Source organism: Podarcis erhardii, assembly GCF_964252035.2.
Source record: "Podarcis erhardii genome assembly, chromosome: 8".
NCBI lineage: Eukaryota > Metazoa > Chordata > Lepidosauria > Squamata > Lacertidae > Podarcis > Podarcis erhardii.
The window spans coordinates 68,847,472-68,868,563 of NC_138499.1; the positions used below are offsets into that span (position 1 = coordinate 68,847,472).

Here is a 21,092-nt window from a genome sequence, read left to right on the forward strand (position 1 = left end):
TAAACCGTCATCTTGGATCACCCCTGCTCACTGCAGTCAGATCAGCACTGCTGCATTAACGTGCAAAAATCACCTGGTGCTTTTGTCCGAGAAACAATCCAGTTTTGCTTAGTGAACATGGGAACCAACTTTCCTATTGTAATGTTTTCAATAGAAGTTCAAATCACTCTGACAGGGTCTGGGGGGGAGTGGGGGGAGGGTTGTCTGTGACCCACTTTTTCTGTGTCACAGAGGAGCTTGGTGGGTGGGGGGTGATATAGTTTTTGTTTACTCTAGAGTGTCTCTTCCCTAATTTTTCTTTCATGCATGTGAACTGTTTTGTTTAAATAATCCCCAGCTGTTATAGCCTCCAGAGTAGGATTAATAGGCTCAACAGCCACATCGGCCATTCAGCTGGTAGTGTTTTAAACACAGAGGCTGTATCTCGGTGGCCAAGAAATAAAACTTGGCTAGGAAGCCACCCATCCCTGCCCCAGTTGGAAATGAGTTTTCTTCCCTTTGCTATAAAGAGATTCCAGAGGACAAAACAAAACCCAAAGCCAACCAATTATTGAATGCTATCAACAGCTACTAATCACGAGAGCTGTATATTATCTCAGAAGCAGGCATGCCTGAAGACTATTGCTCTTGTGGGCTTCCCAAGAGGACCTGGCTGCCCATGGCGGAAAAACAGGAAGCCAGACAAGACCAGTAGATGTCGAAAGGAAGTAGATCTGATTTGATACTACACAACCTGGAAAATCAGAGAAGCTCTTCATCAGCTTCACGCCATCATGAAGAGTCAGAATCAGCTAGCTAAGCAAGGGAGAGAAAGAGGGTCGATTCATACAGGAACCAGGAATGCAAACAAAGTCTTACTCTAGAGTAGTAGGGGAGCAAAGCCTTTGGCTTATGTAGACCTGTTACATGAAGGTCATCCATCCACGCATGTGCGCAACTCACATCTATCATTCACTCATCTGCCCCTGCTAATGACAGGTTATGTGAAAGTCAAAATTTTTTAAGGCTGAGGGACACATTCCCTTGTGGACAACCTTCCAGTAGCTGATGAGGCCAGATGCAAAAGAGGACAAAGCAATGGAGGTGGTTCTTGCCTTTGTACAGTAGGTTACATTCCAGCCATGAAAACCTTTGGGAAATTTCTACAAAACGCCCCATACATCTCCCCATCAGATGTATGACATTATTAGAGTTCAAAGTCACATTTTAGTCAGGCCAAAGCTCTCAAGGGCTGTTGAGCTCTCATGGTACCAAACAGTAAGGCATAAAGGACTGGGGTCCCACACCCCAGGAATACACACAGCCTTGAATACTACATGACTCCTAGATGACAAGGAGAAATGTTGAAGCCCAAGGCGTTCTTCCATGCCCTACTTCATGTAAAATCTGCAAACCAGGCTGGTGTGTGAACTGGCCTTAACTCCATGGTTGCATGAAGATTCATATCCATGCTGCATTGGGTGTGCGTACAGAAGCAATCGGGTGATGCATTCAGGTCAACTAATACTAACCATGATGCTCCTTGACTTCACTAAAGTCAATTCACTCAGAGATGTTGAAGCCAATAGCCATTATCATTTAAACCGGTCAGGAAGCTAGCCAACAACTTTATTGTCTCTTGGGAAGAAGGAAGTAACCAGAAACAACAGGCTCCATCTGGATACAAGTAAGTTCAGTGCCAACTGGTGACTAAAGCATATATTGGCACTATCAGCACGACACTTAACTCCTATCATTTAGGAGTCCTCCTACTATGACAAAGGATGAGGCACTTTTCATCCAAATCTCTTTCATATTTTTCTCCTCCAGCAGTTAACAGTGTTCTCCTGTCTCAAATCACGGACTGAATCTTACATGGGGATGAGCAACAAGCTGTGATAAGTGTACTATTAATTCTGCCCTCGCAGATATAAGCGCATTGAAGTGGATGACCAGTTTCCAAAGGTGAAAGCTGCTCCACTGATTGGCAAATGTGCAAATTTTAAGAAAATAGATCATACAGAGAAAGTCAAAGTAGAAGCAGGCCAAATATATATGTAAACCCTCATGAAATGGTAATATTCACAATTGTAGCCACCTGGTAGAAGAAAATGAACACTGCTTTCAGATGCTAATCCGTATATTTAGCTGGGTTTTTTTTTTTTATAAAAAAGACCAAGTTGCCATCATATAATAAGAGAAGAATTATGACTTTAACAGTTGTGTCTGTGCCTAGCTATCAAAAGTAAACACTGTACAGTCATACCTCGGGTTAAATACGCTTCGAGTTGAGTGCGTTCGAGTTGCACTCCTTGGCAACACGGAAGTAACGGAGCACGTTACTTCTGGGTTTCGTCGCTTGCGCATGTGCAGACGCTCAAAATGACGTCACGTGCATGCGGAGACACGGCGAAATCCGTCGCTAGTTACGTTTACCTCTAGATGCGAACGGGGCTCCGGAACGGATCCCGTTTGTATCTAGAGGTACCACTGTATACTATAGCAGCAGCACTTCGAATTTTTTACAGGAGAAGGAAACAAGTTTTTGTTTGTTAGTACGTTATTCTGAAACAATAATGTAGATGGTGTTTCCATGCGCTTGAAAGCGAGATGAGCGCCGCAACCCCATAGTTGCCTTTGACTGGACTTAACCGTCCAGGGGTCCTTTACCTTTACCTCTGAAACAATGTTAGAAACTCAGATATATGAGTTAGGTGCCACATAGCTCCTTAAACCAGGGTTGTAGCTGCCGAAATGGAATGCCTGGTTGACATTTTAGGGACAGATGGCTCAAACGTCTTTTTTTTCTCTGTATTACTTTTTGGTTCCTGAAATTCCTTGTGATTTTGCAGACAAAATATAATGGATAGAATTCTACAGGATGTGTTTCTAATATGTGAAAACAGTCAAGATCCAAGGATCCCCAGGCACATACCTCCAGATGGTGGAGATGTCAGGCAACATCCTGGTGCCCGGGCATCTTCCTTTGGTTGCAAGTGGCCAATAGCCAGGTGCAAATTGACCAGATGGCCCTTTACTATTAAGGCAGGGATAGGGGAGCAGATGTTGCTGGACTTCAGCTCCCAGCAGCCCCAGCCAGCATGGCCAATTGCCAGTTGTGGTCCTGCAACATCTGCAGAGCCAGAGGTTCCCCATCTCTGCTGTAAGATCAGGGTGTTCAACCTATGAAACCCATTTGAAACAACTTTTAAGAGAGGTAGCTGGTGGTGTTAAGATTAGGCAGACACCTTCATTATACTGTTCAAGATGTCTGGTAATACAGTCATACCTCATGTTACGTCCACTTCATGTTACATTCTTTCAGGTTACGTTCCACGGCGACCCAGAAGTACCGGAAAGGGTTACTTCCGGGTTTCGCCGCATGCGCAGACGTGCAAAATGACATCACGCATATGCACAGAAGTGGCGAATCGTAACCCACCCGTGCGCAGATGCGCCACTGCGGGTTGCACTCTTTTCATGTTGCGAACGGGCCTCCAGAACGGATCCCGTTTGGAATCAGGGGTTGTTGTTGTTGTTTAGTCGTTTAGTCGTGTCCGACTCTTCCTGACCCCATGGACCAGAGCACGCCAGGCACTCCTGTCTTCCACTGCCTCCCACAGTTTGGTCAAACTCATGCTGGTAACTTCGAGAACACTATCCAACCATCTCGTCCTCTGTCGTCCCCTTCTCCTTGTGCCCTCCATCTTTCCCAACATCAGGGTCTTTTCCAGGGAGTCTTCTCTTCTCATGAGGTGGCCAAAGTATTGGAGCCTCAGCTTCAGGATCTGTCCTTCCAGTGAGCACTCAGGGCTGATTTCATAGAATCATAGAACTGTAGAGTTGGAAGGGACCCTGAGGATCATCTAGTCCAACCCCCTGCAATGCAGGAATATGCAGCTGGTCCATACAGGGATCGAACCTGCAACCTTGGTGTTATCAGCACCATGGTCTAACCAACTGAGCTATCGAATGGAGAGGTTTGATCTTCTTGCAGTCCATGGGACTCTCAAGAGTCTCCTCCAGCACTTCTTTACAGTCCAGCTCTCACTTCCATATATCACTACTGGGAAAACCATAGCTTTAACTATATGGACCTTTGTTGGCAAGGTGATGCAACCAGAGGTACCACTGTACTTCTGCTGCTGCTACTACTACTACTACTACTACTACTACTACTATTATTATTATTACAGACATGATTTGTCATATACAGTTTTTTAAAAATTCTACTGATTGCATCTGAATATAAATTATAATTATATTACTGTTTTATGTACAGGGGTTAAGAGATTTTTTCCAATTATGTAGCTTATAATATTCATTTACTAAGTAAGCAGCTTATAATATTTATTAAACAGGCTTGTGTATAATACATATCTTTGCTAGGCATCTTACTCTTGCAAGGCTAGGAAACTGCTGCCTCCATCCAGATACAAGCCCACTGCCACCTCGTGTTGACACTATGAATGGCAGCAAATATGGAGGAAATGCTCTGCTAAGCTTTCCAGTGGGGTGGAACTGCTCCTGAACATTCGTCCACTGGTGCATGTGTCTACCCTGTGATTTGGCTGTATCGCTTCTAGAGCTGAAGTCACCATAATGACATGAGCCCCTCCACCTTCCCCAACAGCTTGACTGAGATAATTTACTTGGAGGAAAGACTGAAGCATCTAGTCATTGCCAAAGTGCAGGGGTAGGCAAACTAAGGCCGTGGGCTGGATGCGGCCCAATCGCCTTCTCAATCCGGCCCACAGACGGCTGGGAATCAGCAAGTAGAATGTGTCCTTTTATTTAAAATGCATCTCTGGGTTATTTGTGGGGCCTGCCTGGTGTTTTTACATGAGTAGAATATGTGCTTTTATTTAAAATGCATCTCTGGGTTATTTGTGGGGAATAGGAGTTTGTTCATTCCCCCCCCCAAAAAAAATATAGTCTGGCCCACCACATGGTCTGAGGGACGGTGGACCGGCCCATGGCTGAAAAAGGTTGCTGACTCCTGCCAAAGAGCATGCTGTGTTTACCCAAGCTGGATAGCTCAGTTGGTTAGAGTGTGGTGCTAATAGCACCAAGGCTGCAGGTTCGATCCCTATAAGGGACAGCTGCATTGCAAGGCGTTGGGACTAGATGATCCAAGGGGCCCTTTCAACTCTATTATTCCATGTGTGCACCCCCAGACAGCTACAACTTGTCAGAAGGGATGCCCCCAATTCAGGATACACATGTTTGGCAGCAACTGCACCCTCAGGGAACAAAGAGAAGAACTCAAAGAGACATAGGGTTGCGTACAACAGTAGTCCTGCTCAGAGGAGACCCACTGGAATTAACACACCTAACTAACTTAGGTCCATTCATTCCAATGGGTCTTCTCTTCAGTATCACATAGTTGGATGCAGCCCACAGACTTTCAGCTGTGTACCTAGTGGCGGCACAGGTACTGTGGACTTGAGGGGTCTGTTCGTATTTGGCAAACTGCTCTGCTTCTGACATTAACCCCATGGCATATCAATTTCCCAACCAAGTTTAGTATATTTAACAAGAGAACCCAGTGATCAGTTCTTAGAAAAACAGATGCTGGGGCTTCAATCTGTCTGGGTTCCAGCGTGCATAGCTCAGTCGGTACAGCATGAGACAAACATCTCAGAGTTGTGAGTTTGATTCCTGCTTGACTCAGTGATCCTCGTGGTCCCAACACAAAGGTTGGAAGCCCTCCTGGACCTAAGCCCTCGTGGACAGGTAGAATAATAATAATTATAATAAAATTTTATTTATATCCTGCCCTCCCTGGCCAAAGCCGGGCTCAGAGTGTCTAACAAATAAAAATAGCACACTGTACATAAAATCACACAGTCAATTAATTAAAATACATTCTAAAATCAATTCAGAATAAAATTAATGGCAACCATTGGGCTAGAGTTCTGTGAGGATTACAGAAGGAGAGAGGGTCAGACTATGCCTTGGTCAAAGGCCTGGTGGAACAGCTCTGTCTTGCAGGCCCTGCGGAAAGATGTCAGGTCCCACAGGGCCCTAGTCTCTTGTGACAGAGCATTCCACCAGATCGGGGCCACAGCCGAAAAAGACCTGGCTCTGGTCGAGGCCAGCCTAACCTCCCTGTGGCCTGGGATCTCCAAGATGTTTTTATTTGAAGACCGTAAGGTCCTCTGTGGGACATACCAGGAGAGGCGGTCCTGTAGATACGAGGGTCCTAGGCCGTATAGGGCTTACCAGCACCTTAAACCTGATCCTGTACTCCATCGGGAGCCAGTGCAGCTGGTATAGCACCGGATGAATATGACCCCGCGGCAAGGACCCCTTAAGGAGTCTCGCATTCTGCACCCGCTAGAGTTTCTGGGTCAGTCTCAAGGGCAGCCCCACGTAGAGTGAGTTACAATAATCAAGCCTGGAGGTGACCGTCGCGTGGATCACAGTGGCTAGGTCAGCTAGAAGAAGCGCATCACATCTGTCCATGATCACTTTTCTCATTATCTCTTTCTCATATATTCTTGGAGCTGACAGCAATGAAAAGAGAGGCTAGGGCTGGATGCAAATCTCATCCCTGCCAGAATCCAAAGCAGTTATTTTGGGCAATAGATTAGAGCGGGGTGTAATTTTCTTGCCTGTAAATCAGAAGCTGTTTAACCTAATAGCGAGTTATGAATATTATCCTTTCGGGGTTAAGTACTTCATTCTGGGAGATTAAACTTTATTGCAACATTTATCCTAACATAAAAATCTTGCCCTATTAGAATAATTGGTACATTGGTGCAAGAATTCTGGAGCTTTGTAAAAAGAAAACTATTGAATAAGCTAGTTTTTATTATGGGTTAAAGAGCTGATCTGTGCATATGCAGACATGACTGGAGCTGTCTAAACCTGATGGCTTGCAGCCCAGTGTGTTAATTTATTCCACCGAAGTGGATGTATTAGATATGTGACAGTCTTTACACACATGCAAGACATTGAAAGTGGTGAGTATGTGTGTATGAACCAAATCTAGAGACTTCCTTACAAACAGAAAGAAAAGTGGACTGATCTCATTATTGCTATGAGCAACATAAGACACTAGATGTCAGAATTGTATTTCATTTGCGTGGCAAGTTCCCTCCCCCATAAGAAATGAAGACACAGGACACATTATTTAAGGTTAATGGGCGTAAATGGCCACAACTTTATTGATTACAGAATTGAAGGTATTGGCCTTAGGCATTGGCTCCTATCAACTACCCGGCATGGTACCAAACCTAGAGACTTCCTTATAAACAGAAAGAAAAGTGGACTGATCTCATTATTGCTATGAGCAACATAAGACACTAGATGTCAGAATTGTATTTCATTTGTCTATAGTCCAAGCCAGAACGAAAGCATACTGGATTAGGAAGCCACAGAGTCTGTCTCTCTCTCCCTCCCCCCCCTCACCCCTGCTTCCTCTACAAACTATAAGGATGGGTTCATGTTTGCATTAAACTTATTAAATGCCATAGGGTTTGTTTGTTTTTTGTATCCATGAGGCACAGCAACTGCTCTAGAATAAATTGGTGATATCCAATATTAGTCATAAAGTAGCATGAGAAAGTACCGGTAACTTAAGTCCCATGACTTCATTGGGTCTACTCTGAATGCGGCTTAGTTGAATATCACCCCATTTATTTTGCATTCCTTGCACTGACCTTAGCTCAGAGCTGCATCACGTATGGACCATCTGCCGACTGTACCTCATTCTAGCTGAAGCCTCTTTCACAGAAACTCAAAATGCACAGAGTTAGCCAGTGTTTCAAAAAAATCTAAGGTCCATGTAAGATCGTTCTTAACCTAAAACTGTTCTTAACCTGAAGCACCACTTTAGCTAATGGGGCCTCCTGCTGCTGCCGCGCCGCCGGAGCACGATTTCTGTTCTCATCCTGAAGCAAAGTTCTTAACCCGAGGTACTATTTCTGGGTTAGCGGAGTCTGTAACCTGAAGCGTCTGTAACCCGAGGTACCACTGTAATGCCTGCACTGCATTAAATCATGTGAAGGGTGTGCTGTACTGTCTATACCAGGCATCCCCAAACTCAGCCCTCCAGCTGTTTTGGGACTACAACTCCTATCACCCCTAGCTAACGGGACCAGTGGTCAGGGATGATGGGAATTGTAGTCCCAAAACAGCTGGAGGGCCGAGTTTGGAGATGCCTGGTCTACAGTAATGCACTCCTCCCTAAATTGTGGCTGAGTTAGCACCAGCTTTCCCCCGCCCTTCTGAGCCCACTTGCAGCTACAGTTTCTCAAACGTGGGTCCCCAACTGTTGTTGGGGGTGGGTGGGTTATTGGGTTGTTGTTTGTATTTTGATTATGTATTTTGGGATTTCATATTCTGATTATATCCTGTGAACTGCCCTGAGACCAGCGGGGATAGGGCTGTATGTAAATTCAATTTAAAAATTAATAAAATAAAAACTCCCATCATCCCTGACCAGTGTTCCTGCTAGCTAGGGATAATGGGAGCCCTAGTCCCTATTAATGTGTGAAAAGCCAGTATTTAGAAAATAGGCTGAGAGTCAACGTGACATGTCTTTTCTGGCTAAATATCCCTTGATATAGAATCAAAGAGTTGTAGAGTTGGAAGGGACCATGAGGGTCATCTAGCCCAACCCCCAGCAATGCAGGAATCTTTTTTGCCCAACGTGGCGCTCGAACCCACAGCCCTGAGATTACAAGTCTCATGCTCAAATGAGCTATCCCGCAGGCTCGTGTATTTGACAACTGTTTGACATTAGCAAATGAATCCTGAGAAATGTGTTTATCCTTCTTCGATTTCAGTTATCCTCTACCGTTTCAGCTGAAAGATAACCACAATATTCTATTTAACTTACAGCTCTGCACTGGGACCATGGAGGAGTTGAGCATATTATCCACTATTTTTCTGATACCCTATTACAGCAAGGTTTTTTTGAGAGGGGGAGTTTATCCAGCAGCCATTGCCAGGGTTTGTGACCAGTAAAGGTAAAGGTAAAGGGACCCCTGACCATTAGGTCCAGTCGTGGCCGACTCTGGGGTTGCCAGAGAGTTACCTATTTATCTACTTGCACTTTGATGTGCTTTCAAGCTGCTAGGTTGGCAGGAGCAGGGACCAAGCAACAGGAGCTCACACCGTCGTGGGGATTTGAACCGCTGACCTTCTGATTGGCAAGTCCTAGGCTCTGTGGTTTAACCCACAGCACCACCTGTGTCCCTGTGTGACAAGTAGTCTAATTTTAAAAATATAAAGACTGTTTTAAAATGCTAATATTCTAGTAAACTGCATTTCAGAAGTGGAACTGAGGGGTCTGGAAATAGTAAAACTGGTCTACTAGCAGCTCAATCCTACACCATCAAGGGCAAGGGACCTTTTTCAGTCCAAGAGCAATAGATGTGACTCTTACCTTGGTACATTCCAGCTATGCCAAAGGGAGAAATTTCTGCACATGCATCTCTTCATCCTCCACCCAGGCAAGAAAAAGGCATTTATTTGCACAGTTCAAGGGCACATTCCAGCCAGGCATAAGCACAAAAGACGGGTGCAGAGCAGGGCCAGTGAGAAGCATGGCTCAGGGAGTGTAAACGGGCTGGATGTTTGGCCCCTGGGCTTGAAGTTCTCCACACCTGCTATATGTATTTACTCAGAAACTGGATGTATGGAGTTCAGCAGCGCTTTCTCTGGGGTTAAGTGGGTTTGGGGCTGTAGCCCTAGTGATAATTAGGAATGGTACTGTTATAAGTCAATGGGTGCAAGACACCCTAAAGTCCCTGAACCAATAGTATTAGAATTAATAAAGCCTTGGAGTATTTAAACTGGGAAATAGCCAGACTCGTGTGTATTTACGATAGACCCATGTAACTAAAATAGCCCAACTTGTGTGTATATAAGATAGATCCATGTATCTAAAATAGCCAGACTCGTGTGTATTTAAGATAGATCCATGTGTATATTTGAGCTGTGTTCTAAAGGCTTCTAATCCTTTAATTAGCATGTGTTAAAAGGTAATTAAGCCAGGCAAGCTTCCTAAGGTGTGTATTAGACAACGGTAATCCTAGAGAATCAACGTGAGTTAAGTGTTAATTGAGTCAGGCTAATTTCCTTTGAGGTAATCATCCGTTAGCACAACACAGGATCAAAGAAACCATTTGATATGCAAATGAAGGGGGTTCTCCCTCCCTCCCTCTGCAGATAAAGAGAGCTAAGCTTAGAGACTAGTGGGTTAGGAAGTAGATTAAGCTGGGCATTAGGTGAGCAACGAAGGTGCTCTGAACCCCTCCATCACAGGCTCGGGCTGAATATATGTGTAAATAAACCATATGTCACAAAGACACCACAGTCTCTGCTCTGCTTCAGCTGAGGGAGTCAGGGCTCTCTCTTTCCAGCTTCCAGCCCAGCCAAAACCACACATATACAGAATATAAAGGTAAAGGACCCCTGGACGGTTAAGTCCAGTCAAATTTGACTATGCGCTCATCTCGCTTTCAGGCCGAGGGAGCCGGCCTTTGTCCACAGAGGACTTTGGCCAGCATGACTAAACTGCTTCTGGCACAACGAAACATTGTGACGGAAGCCAGAGCGCATGGAAATGCTGTTTACCTTCCCGCTGCAGCAATACCTATTTATCTACTTGCACTGGCATGCTTTCGAACTGCTCAGTTGGCAGGAGCTTGGACAGAGCAACGGGAGCTCACCCTGTTGCGGGGATTCGAACCACCAACTTTCCAATTGGCTCAGTGGTTTAGACTACAGCGCTACCCACGTCCCTATGGTGCCACGTATCTCTAGCATCCCTTTTACAAATGCACTTGGGTCTTGAAGGTGACACGTATCAAGGGAACATAAAACCTTTCCTGAAGATCTGGACTTATGGCTTGTTGTGGAGATCCCCCAGAACAGCGTGTGTGTGAATCATTGTACCTAGCAAACTGCAATGCTTGTGCAAATGGAGCTATTGCAACGTCAAATCCCACCCCAGGTCACTACATTAAATCGTTTTATGGGAAGCAATTCATAATAATAATAATTTATTATTTATACCCCGCCCATCTGGCTGGGCTTCCCCAGCCACTCTGGACGGCTTTCAACAAAATATTAAAATACAGTAATGCATCAAACATTAAAAGCTTCCCTAAACAGGGCTGCCTTCAGGTGTCTTCTAAAAGTCTGGTAGTTGTTGTTCTCTTTTTTTGACATCTGGTGGGAGGGCGTTCCACAGGATTCATAAACCAACTCTTCGCTTTTTCGCCCTCAGACTCTCTCTCTGTCTCTGTCTCTGTCGGCCACGTTCCCTCCGCAGGTGGGCTCCCTCCTTGCATTGCCTTTCTTGCAAACTCCCCTTTCTCCACAGGAGCCTCGCCCTTTTGCTGCACCTGCTCCCTTTCCCGGGGCTGATTTCCCCGCCGCCACCCGCGCGCGCCCTCGCTCCTCAGAGCGCGTGCTCCTGGGCCCGCCCCCTCCCGCTGCTGCCCTCAGGTTCCGCAGGTCCCTCCTCTGGCCTTCGAGAGCCGGTGAAACTCCGGGCGGCGCCAAGCGAAACCCGCCTCTCCCCTGAGGAAGAAGAAGAAGAGGAGCCGAGGAGGGGCGGGACCCGGGCGAGTCCTACCTGCGCGCGCTCTCCTTCCCCCCCTCCGCCGCCCTCCTTCCTTCCTTTCTTTCTCTCTCTCTCTCCCCTTCTCTTTCTCACACACAAAGAGAAAACAAGGAAATGCCGCCCTGCTGGTCTCCGGAGAGCCTCTCGGGAGGAAACAGAGGAGACTCCTGCGCCCACTTCGAGCCCGAATTCTCTTCCGACGTGCCTCCAGCAACGGCGCAAAGGTCCTGAGCGCCTGGGCTTGTGGGGAGGGCCTTGCAGAGCGCAGAGGTGAGTCCCAGGGAAATGGGAAATAAACGCCAAACCAATAAATATAGTGTGGCTTCAGAGCAGAAGGGGGGGGGGGCTCCCCAAAAACCTTTGCCAATTCCCGCCCAGTTTGAGGTTCGGGGGTTTCATGCCGGCCTCCTCCCCGCTACTAAGGTTGCCACCTGTATTTCAGTGTGAAATGCTACGTCCTGCCTCGATATCAGTATTGTGTTTCCGAATCTCTCTTTCAATCTCTGCCAAGTTAGGGGTCCTCTCCAAACACATGTTTTTTTGAAAGGATGTGTAAAAGGTTTCAGCACAGGTGGAGCTTTATATATATATGTGTGTGTGTGTGTGTGTGTGTGTGTGTATACACTTATATATATAAAGGAGATCGCTCCCAAAATTAGGTGAGGGGTTTTTTTGGGGGGGGGAAGATCACGGGTAAAAATCCCCCATAAAAAAGGACATTAAGGGAGGCAGGTTTTTGTTTGGGGGGGGGTACAGTCTTCTGCTAGGGGGAGGGTTAGAACCTCTGTTAATTTAGTATTTTTATTGCTCCCCCTTGGCTACACCCACGGCCATCCGGTTAGGCTGCGATAGATTGTAATGGATTGCTTTGAAGTCACTTCAGAATCAGATTTTTTTGGGGGGGGGGAATCACCCCCCAACCACCCCTCCCTGTCGTGTATTTTGCCACAGCAAAGGTAGCAGCCCTACGCACCGTCAATAGACACCTGACACCTCACTCTGTCCACACAACGGGGATCTGTTTAAATATTGTGCCTCCTCTTGCTGCAAATGGGTAGAGTTTTTGGGGGAGTTTTAGGTAGGCTTTTGGATTGCAGAGAATGAGAAGGAGAGAGCAGCTCCCGCCCCCCCAAAAAATCTGGATGCTTTTTTCCCCGCTCTTGAAACTCAGCAAATCCAACTTTGCAAAGAAGTCTATTTGCAGACTGGATGGGGGAGAAAAGAGTAGCCTGCAATCTGAACTGCCAGGGCAGGGCAGCATTCCTGGAGCTCTTGCGTAGAAGGAAGAAGGCAGCTTCTCCCATCATTGTGGGAAGGGCCATAGGTCAGTGCAGAAAAAGGTCCCAGGAACTGATCTTGGAGCATCACTGCTGATCAGCTTGAACAGAATTGACTTAGATGGACCCCTGGTCTGATTCTGTATAATTAGCAGCTTCCTATTTTCTTCTCACAATTGCACATTTTTGAACCTAAGCCCTTGCTTAAAGCTGCTGCTCCATAACAGAGGCCCTTGGGTGAAATCTGTCCATCTGAGCGAGCGGTATAAGGCAAAACAGTGACAACAGGAGTAGCTGGAAGAAGACTTCATTGGTTGGAATCCTGGCTCCTCCACCCAACTCCCTTCTATCCAACTACCTCAGGGGTCAGCAAACTTTTTTAGCAGAGGGCCGGTCCATTGTCCCTCAGACCTTGTGGGGGGAGTATATTGTGGGGGGGGGGATGAACGAATTCCTATGCCCCACAAATAACTCAGAGATGCCTTTTTAATAAAAGCACACATTCTACTCATGTAAAAACATCAGGCAGGCCCTACAAATAACCCAGAGATGCATTTTAAATTTAAGGATATGCATTTTAAATAAAATTTAAGGATATGCATTTTAAATAAAAGGACACATTCTACTCATGTAAAAATATGCTGATTCCTGGACCATCCGTGGGCCGGATTTCGAAGGGGATTGGGCTGGATCCAGCCCCCGAGCCTTAAGTTTGTCTACCCATGAACTACCCTGATACAGTGCACATGCTTTTTGTTACAAATGGAAAACCCCAAAACAAACAATTCCTTAGTTTCTGCAGCAGCAAGCACAGCAGGCTTTTACTCCCCATGTGATGATGATGATGATTATGATGATGATGATGATTGATTTATACCCCACCCATCTGACTGGGTTGCCCCAGCCACTCTGGGCATCTTCCAGCATATATAAAAACATAGTAAAACATTAAGCCTTAAAAAGCTTCCCTGTACAGAGCTGCCTTCACATGTTTCCTAAATGTTATATTAATTACTCCTCTCCTTAACATCTGATGGGAAGGCGTTCCACAGGGTGGGTGCCACTACCGAGAAGGCCCTCTGCCTGGTGGAGCCCATGAGAAATAGGTTTTGACAACTGCAATATTGTTACGTATGTCTTGTGTATGAACCAGTCTGTAGAAGATTTTAGCTGGCTGTGCTGAAGAAAGTAAACTGGTGGTGAGCTGTACTTTCCGGGGGTGGTGTGTGTACAGAATTAAAGAAGCTGCATTTCTGGGAATTACCGTATTTTTCCATGTATAAGACGATGCTTTTTGCAAAAAAAAAAAAAAAAAAAAAAGGCAAAAATAGGGTGTTGTCTTATACACGGATAGTGAATGCAGAGGGGGGACATGCAATTAATGGCAGCAGCAAGCAGGAGTTTGGCAGCGGCGATTGGGCAGGTGGTTGGTGGCTGTGGCAAGGCCTGCTGGTGATTGGCTTTGGCTGCGGCAAGTGGGTGGGTGGGCTGTTGGTGGCAGTGAGTGGGCAGGCAATTGGCGGCTGCAGCGAGGTGTGCAGTCTTCAGTGGCTGTAGCAAGTGATTGGCAGTGGCAGGCAGGCAGGTGAGCAATTGGTAGAAGTGACCTTCCCTACCCCCCCCCCCAAAAAAGTTAAACAACTTAATTTCTTAATTTTGGGTTTTTTAAAAATAGGGGTCGTCTTATACATGGGGTCATCTTATGCACGGAAAAATGCGCTAGTTTTTATCATTGTTTTTGATGGTTCCACATTTTAAATGAATGATTTTGGAACTGGGTATAGAGCTCTCTATACATTTTGTTCCCATGTACAGTGGTACCTCGGGTTACATACGCTTCAAGTTACAGACTCTGCTAACCCAGAAATACAACCTCGGGTTAAGAACTTTGCTTCAGGATGAGAACAGAAATCGTGCTCCGGCAGCAGCAGGAGGCCCCATTAGCTAAAGTGGTGCTTCAGGTTAAGAACAGACCTCCAGAACAAATTAAGTTCTTAACCTGAGGTACCACTGTATGGGTTTTGCTGATGCTTAAAATAAAACAGGATTTCCCCCTCAATTTGTTTTTAGTATTTCTCTCATTTCCACCCCATTAGTGTTTTCCTAACTTTCACAGCTTCAGCCTATATGAGGGTTGTTGTTTTTTACCTTTGAGGGCTTGGTAGGTCCTCTGCTAACATACGGCACCACAAGCTTTAAAAAGACTACAGTTGCAGTTTGCTTACATAGAATTCTCCCCACCCCTACATATACCTCCTTTGTCTTCCTTACTAATAAATGTAATTTTGTTTTGCAAACGCTAGTCATTCAGCAAACTGAATCAATAGATTTTGTGTTTTCTATACCTGCAGACAACTTCAGCGAGGCAGAAGATGGCTCACTCAGAGAGACCTCATCACAATACAGATTACAGACAGAGGGAGAGCCGATATATTGAAGAAAGAAATAGGAAACCGTATCCTTCAAATGGAAGGTAAGTTTAAAAAATGAAAATGGGACACACTCAGGAAGCAGGGAGCCAAATAATGCACAGTATGCCATATTACTCCTACTCTTTTGGGTCCATCATGCCACTTTAAACAGTCGTGGCTTTCCCCCAAAGCATCCTGGGAGTTGTACTTTGTTAAGAATAGTGCAGATGGAGCTGTCTTCATGGGTGATATCCAAGCCAGAAAAGGCGTCACCGTGGGGACAGGGAGAAACAACTCATTCCAGTATCTTTCCATGCATGACATTATAATAGTTCTGCGTATTGGGAAAGGATGGCATTGTTATGAACGAAGGCGACTGAGGCTGCGGTCCTGTGCACACATATAAATTGGCACTTGCTTGTATTTTTTGCTTCCTTCTTATAAAGGAGTGGCTGAGCCATTTGAGAACATTCCAATGCAACACAATACAAAGTCCTGGCTATATTTTGCTGGCTTCTTAACATTCACGTGAGCATCCATTTAGATGTAAATAGTCTCCTTCCACGGGGGAGGGGAGGGACACTGAATTAAAAATATGTATGCCCTCCCTCTATTTACAATCCACTGAGGCTGCATTATTCTAAAGCATTAGATTTTTTAATATATTTTATTTTAATACAGTGGTACCTCGGGTTACATACGCTTCAGGTTACAGACGCTTCATGTTACAGACTCTGCTAACCCAGAAATAGTACCTCGGGTTAAGAACTTTGCTTCAGGATGAGAACAGAAAACGTGCTCCGGTGGCATGGCAGCAGCAGGAGGCCCCATTAGCTAAAGTGGTGCTTCAGGTTAAAAACAGTTTCAGGTTAAGAATGGACCTCCGGAACGGATTTAAGTACTTAACCCGAGGTACCACTATATATGGACGCAGGTGGCGCTGTGGGTTAAAACACAGAGCCTAGGACTTGCCGATCAGAAGGTCGGCAGTTCGAATCCCTGCAATGGGGTGAATTCCCGTTGCTCGGTCCCTGCTCCTGCCAACCTAGCAGTGCGAAAGCACGTCAAAGTGCAAGTAGATAAATAGGTACCGCTCTGGCGGGAAGGTAAACGGCGTTTCCGTGTGCTGCTCTGGTTTGCCAGAAGCAGCTTAGTCATGCTGGCCACATGACCTGGAAGCTGTACACCGGCTCCCTCGGCCAATAAAGCAAGATGAGTGCCGCAACCCCAGAGTCAGTCATGACTGGACCTAATGGGCAGGGGTCCCTTTACCTTTACCACCTTATATATATATATAGAGAGAGAGAGAGCGCACGCGCAAGCGTTTAAATGAGGCAATTTCAAAGTCTTCCAGGAACGCTCTTTTCTCTGGAAATACAGCTAACCACCAAGGTTGTTGGGACAGAGCTCACATTTGTGATCAACGTCACTCTTAGTGGTGCATCTTATTTTCTGGCATGTGGCTTGTTTAAAAGAGGGAGGCAGCTGCATTGCTGGTGTCCAAGTGATTGCTCTCTGTTTAGTAGAAAGACTTATAAATCACACAGCTTATGTTGCACAGCTGTTCAGTGCACAAAACACAAAACCTAAAGGTCAAGGAGGTGGGGAGGAAGTGTTACTGCCCTGCCAGACTTTAACATCTTGGCACCTATGCCTACAACCAATTGATTAATTTGTTCCTATAGATCATATTCATTAGAAGAGAAAAGCTAGCGGCAAAGTGGGTGATGCTTCTAATTGGTGACAGTGTAGCTCGTATGCAGGACCACGGTAATTAATGTCTGCTGATTACAGTTGCATTGGTGTACTTGTAATTCTGCCAATGAGAACAGATGAATGCAAAAGATGCTAGGAGTGGGAAAATCTAATTGAGTGAATAAATGATGGCTTAGGGTTGGAATAATAATTAAAATAAGAAATACGAAGAACATTAAGCGAAAGCCAATAACAGTCTGGCAGAGTTAATTCAGTAAACTTTGAAAACAAGTTTGCAGAGCTGTAGTAACCTATATGACCAAGGGCAAGCATGATAGCTATTATGGAAAGGAGCTAAAATGCTGTTAATTGTACCTTTTAAATAATGGGGAACTTCACCACCCCCCGATGCACAGAGCCTTGTTAATATTCAAGCCAAAGTGAAGACCTACAAAAAGGAAATAGCCTTTACATATTCATAACAAGGAGAGACAATTTTTTTTTCTGCTGAAGGCCTTCTTAAATCACCCAAGTGCTCATAATCTAGGATGAAGAACAGACAAGCAGGCCAGGTGGTTCAGCCCCCTCCAAGTCCCATATTATATTTTGACAGGTGGATGGGGCCACCTGCTTGTTAATAGCCTGACATCAACATCATGTCAGTCGAAGCATTTTAAATCAAACCATACAAGCAAAGGCATAGCTCTTTGCAAGGGCAGGGGACCAGCCAATTGTCAGTGCTTGCAAAGAAACAAGAATTTACAGGTACTACTTATCAGCAGTGCCTGCAAAATCATCTTTCAGTAGGGAGCCATGTCTTCAGCTGACCCACACCCGACATGTTTGCATGGCATGGCTTGCAAAAAATGGCCTCAAAGGCCAAATAGGGTCTACTAGCCCTAATTAGGTGGATTAGGGGTTGCCTACCACTATTTAAAAGGGGACACGGGTAGTGGTGTGGTCCAAACCACTGAACCTCTTGGGCTTGCTGATCAGGAAGTTGGCAGTTTGAATCCACGCAATGGGGGCTCCAGTTGCTCTGTCCCAGCTTCTGCCAACCTAGCAATTTGAAAGCACGCCAGTGCAAGTAGATAAATAGGTACCGCTGAGGTGGGAAGGTAAATGGCATTTCCGTGCGCTCTGGTTTCCATCATGGTGTTCTGTTGTGCCAGAAGCGGTTTAGTCATGCTGGCCACCTGACCCAGAAAGCTGTCTGTGGACAAACGCTGGCTCCTTCAGCCTGAAAGCGAGATGAGCGCTGCAACCCCATAGTCACTCTAGGGGCCTTTTACCCTTTTCACTATTTAAAACCATAAGAAGTGTTCGGGTGTGCCAAATCTCCACTGAAAGGGCATTCCACAGTGTGGTGCCATCACTGAGGTGTCCCCGCTCTTTGCTGCTGTCCTCTCGGTGTTGGACAGCAGAGGATTCCAGAGCAGGGTTTCAAACAATAAAGGGAGTATTTGGTGGGAGGGAACATATGGGAGAATCTATGACCTTGAAAAGTGGCGTAGAAATCACTTTTAAGTAAAATAAGTTTTAAGAAGGCGATGCGTAAGGTATCAGTTCTTTATCCTTCTCCACCTGTAGGTCACCAGAAGGAACAATGGAAAATCCTAGATATCCCACAGCTTTTGCAGACCCTCACCAAAACAACCCAGGAACAGCTCAGGAATATGTTGATTCTTCACCACCATTGTTTTATTCTCGAAAAGAGACTTTTTCTGAGAAGTGCTCAAACCTGTGTTCAAGAAGAGGTATGCAAACATTTGTCTTATTCTACTCAATCGCATCTTTGATCCACAAAGTTGTTTAAAGAGGAGTACAAGTGGGTCTTTTGTTGGGGGAGCAGAAAGAATAAGAGGTTTCAGCTTTCCCTGAACTCTTCCTCAGGCAGAACAAAGAACAGGAGGAGAACAAGTAATTTAAATTCACAGCTTGCAGCCAAATCCAATTTTATAACAAATGGGGGGGGGGAGGCACTTACTGGCCACACCTGGCTAGCAATCTCCTAGCATATCAAATAGTCATTGATAAAGGTTTAAAGAGCCGCAGGTTTTCACATACATCTTCAGTGACCCCAGGGAGTCAAATGTTTCAGTTTTTTCCATTATTTGGAGAATCCAGCATGACTGCATATTTCAGTGCCCTTGCTGAAAGGATGGTAATCATGATACTTGGCCGATTTCATTTCTTGGGATTAAATAACAGTATGTGTCCCCTTTCCCAAAGTTGTAAAGGCAATGGAAAATGATACCTTGGACATCACAGTGTTTTTTAACAGTGTTGTGTGGTTGGCTCCATTGCTTGGAGACAGGTGCTCAGTCTGAAGCTATGAAGCACACCTTTAAATGCTTACCTTGGATTACGCACAGCCGAATTTACTCAACATTCACTTTCCAGCACAGTAGCCAGATTTCATCATTTCATGACTTGTGTTTCCTTCTCAGCACACAACGCAATTTATGAGGTTGTGTCGCAAGTTGTAAGCTTGAGAGAACCTTTAGGATACTGATTCTCCACCCTGCACCTCAGCAAAATAAATTATCATGAGACTCTTACAAAATTCACCTCATATGACTATTTTAAATATCTCACTAGAGTCATTTCAGCTTTGGATTTTGCCAGTTATTTTTAGTTCATGCCTTAAATTCCAGCCTTCCACTCCCTTGGCCCTTTTTGAAGTTTCACCTCAGCCAAAGTGAAGTTCAGCTTCCGGCAGCAACTGAATGTCGGCATTTTTCGTGTGTGGCTACTCTTTCCTTGTCAGTTCGTTAATGTTATATGACATCAAGGCATCTCGAGCTGTATAGCAAAGTGAAGTTTCCTGCAGCTCATTCTGAGCTTATTACAGGCATTTGGGCATTATTTCTTGCCCTCTCCCAAAATTCTCCCCTTTGACCTTCTCAAGGGAAGCAGTCTTGGGCGTATTTATTTACATTTGTTCATTTGTTCAATGGAACTGCCAACTAAAAAGGCTTGTAGCCTTGGCTTCTACTCAGCATGCTCACTTGGCAGGAAGAAACTAAAGAGAATTACAAGCTGTTTTCTGTTTCCTGCCCCCATCCTACCCCAATCAAGCTCTCCCTTGGGCCCTCAGAAGTTGTGGTCATCTTTTTTTTAAAAGAACATATTTATCTTATTTGATATTAGTTGCCATGCGATCATCCAATACCAGGGCCTGCCCAATAAATTTTGCTGCCTGAGGCAAATGGCACCTACACCCCCAAGATCAATTGAGTTATTCTGGCACCTGATGAAAAAAAAACCCCACAAACTTCCCATCACCCCTCTCCCCCACACCCCTTGCAGCAACAATGCAGCATTAATAAATTAAATAACTACTTAAATGTACTGCCCTCGTGGCACCCAACATCAACTGCCTGGGGAAGATGCCTCACTCTGTCCAATGACAAATATTAAGCTTTACAGAAATACCCATAAGGTTGTTTACTGCAGGGTAGAGGTAGATGGTAGCTTCTCCTCTTTCTTCCTCACTTCCTGGAGAGTGGACAAGGTGGGGTGAAAGTAAGCGAGCAGGCTTCTTTTTCACTGTCAAATACTAAGAATGTAGTGGATCGGATTCCTAGAAATTCCAACCAGCTGGAGAGGACAACTCCTCTGAGTATTTAGGAATGAATGTCTAAATCAGACCTACCTGACCCTGAAGCAGAACAAAAAGCAGTTGAAGTGTGGATTTGGCAACCTTTTGCAATATAGTAGCTGCTTAGGGTGCTTCCAGACAGAAGTGGATTGTGGGACCAGTGCTCCTCTTGCATGGAAGTTTTTTGCAGCGTCCTCACAATGCTACTGGTATCCAAATACCAGCTTGTCTTTCCTTCCCCAATCCGGATTTTCCCTTATGTGGAAAATTTATCAGATATTGTCTGCTATACATTGTCTGCAATATCAAACACCTGTCTCCTGGAAGCACCCTTTATGTCATTGGAGAGCAGCTGCAACCAGAGAGGAGTTATCTGATTTGATAAGCATTATCACATTCTCATGACCATACAGAAATGTGATGTTTGTCGTAGGCTGCAGTACATGGGACTAACTTCTGAGCACACATGTATAGAATTGTGCTGTGAATCCCCATTATCCAGCTACCTAATAAATAGCTCTCCCTGTGGATATAATCACATA

The 21,092-nt window shown here is 45.2% G+C and overlaps 1 protein-coding gene across 3 annotated transcripts in view; it reads left to right on the forward strand.

Annotated features, from left to right (window-relative positions):
- Positions 1–21,092, forward strand: part of BCL2 (BCL2 apoptosis regulator) — a gene marked incomplete at its 3' end in the record, with an annotated part of 185,493 nt that overhangs the window by 154,883 nt on the left and 9,518 nt on the right. For all 3 annotated transcript variants that reach the window (XM_081873084.1, XM_081873085.1, XM_081873083.1), the window contains 2 exons: positions 15,192–15,313; positions 18,537–18,703. In XM_081873084.1, the coding sequence (XP_081729210.1) occupies positions 15,192–15,313; positions 18,537–18,703 (289 nt within the window). The remainder of the gene's footprint in view (positions 1–15,191; positions 15,314–18,536; positions 18,704–21,092) is intronic.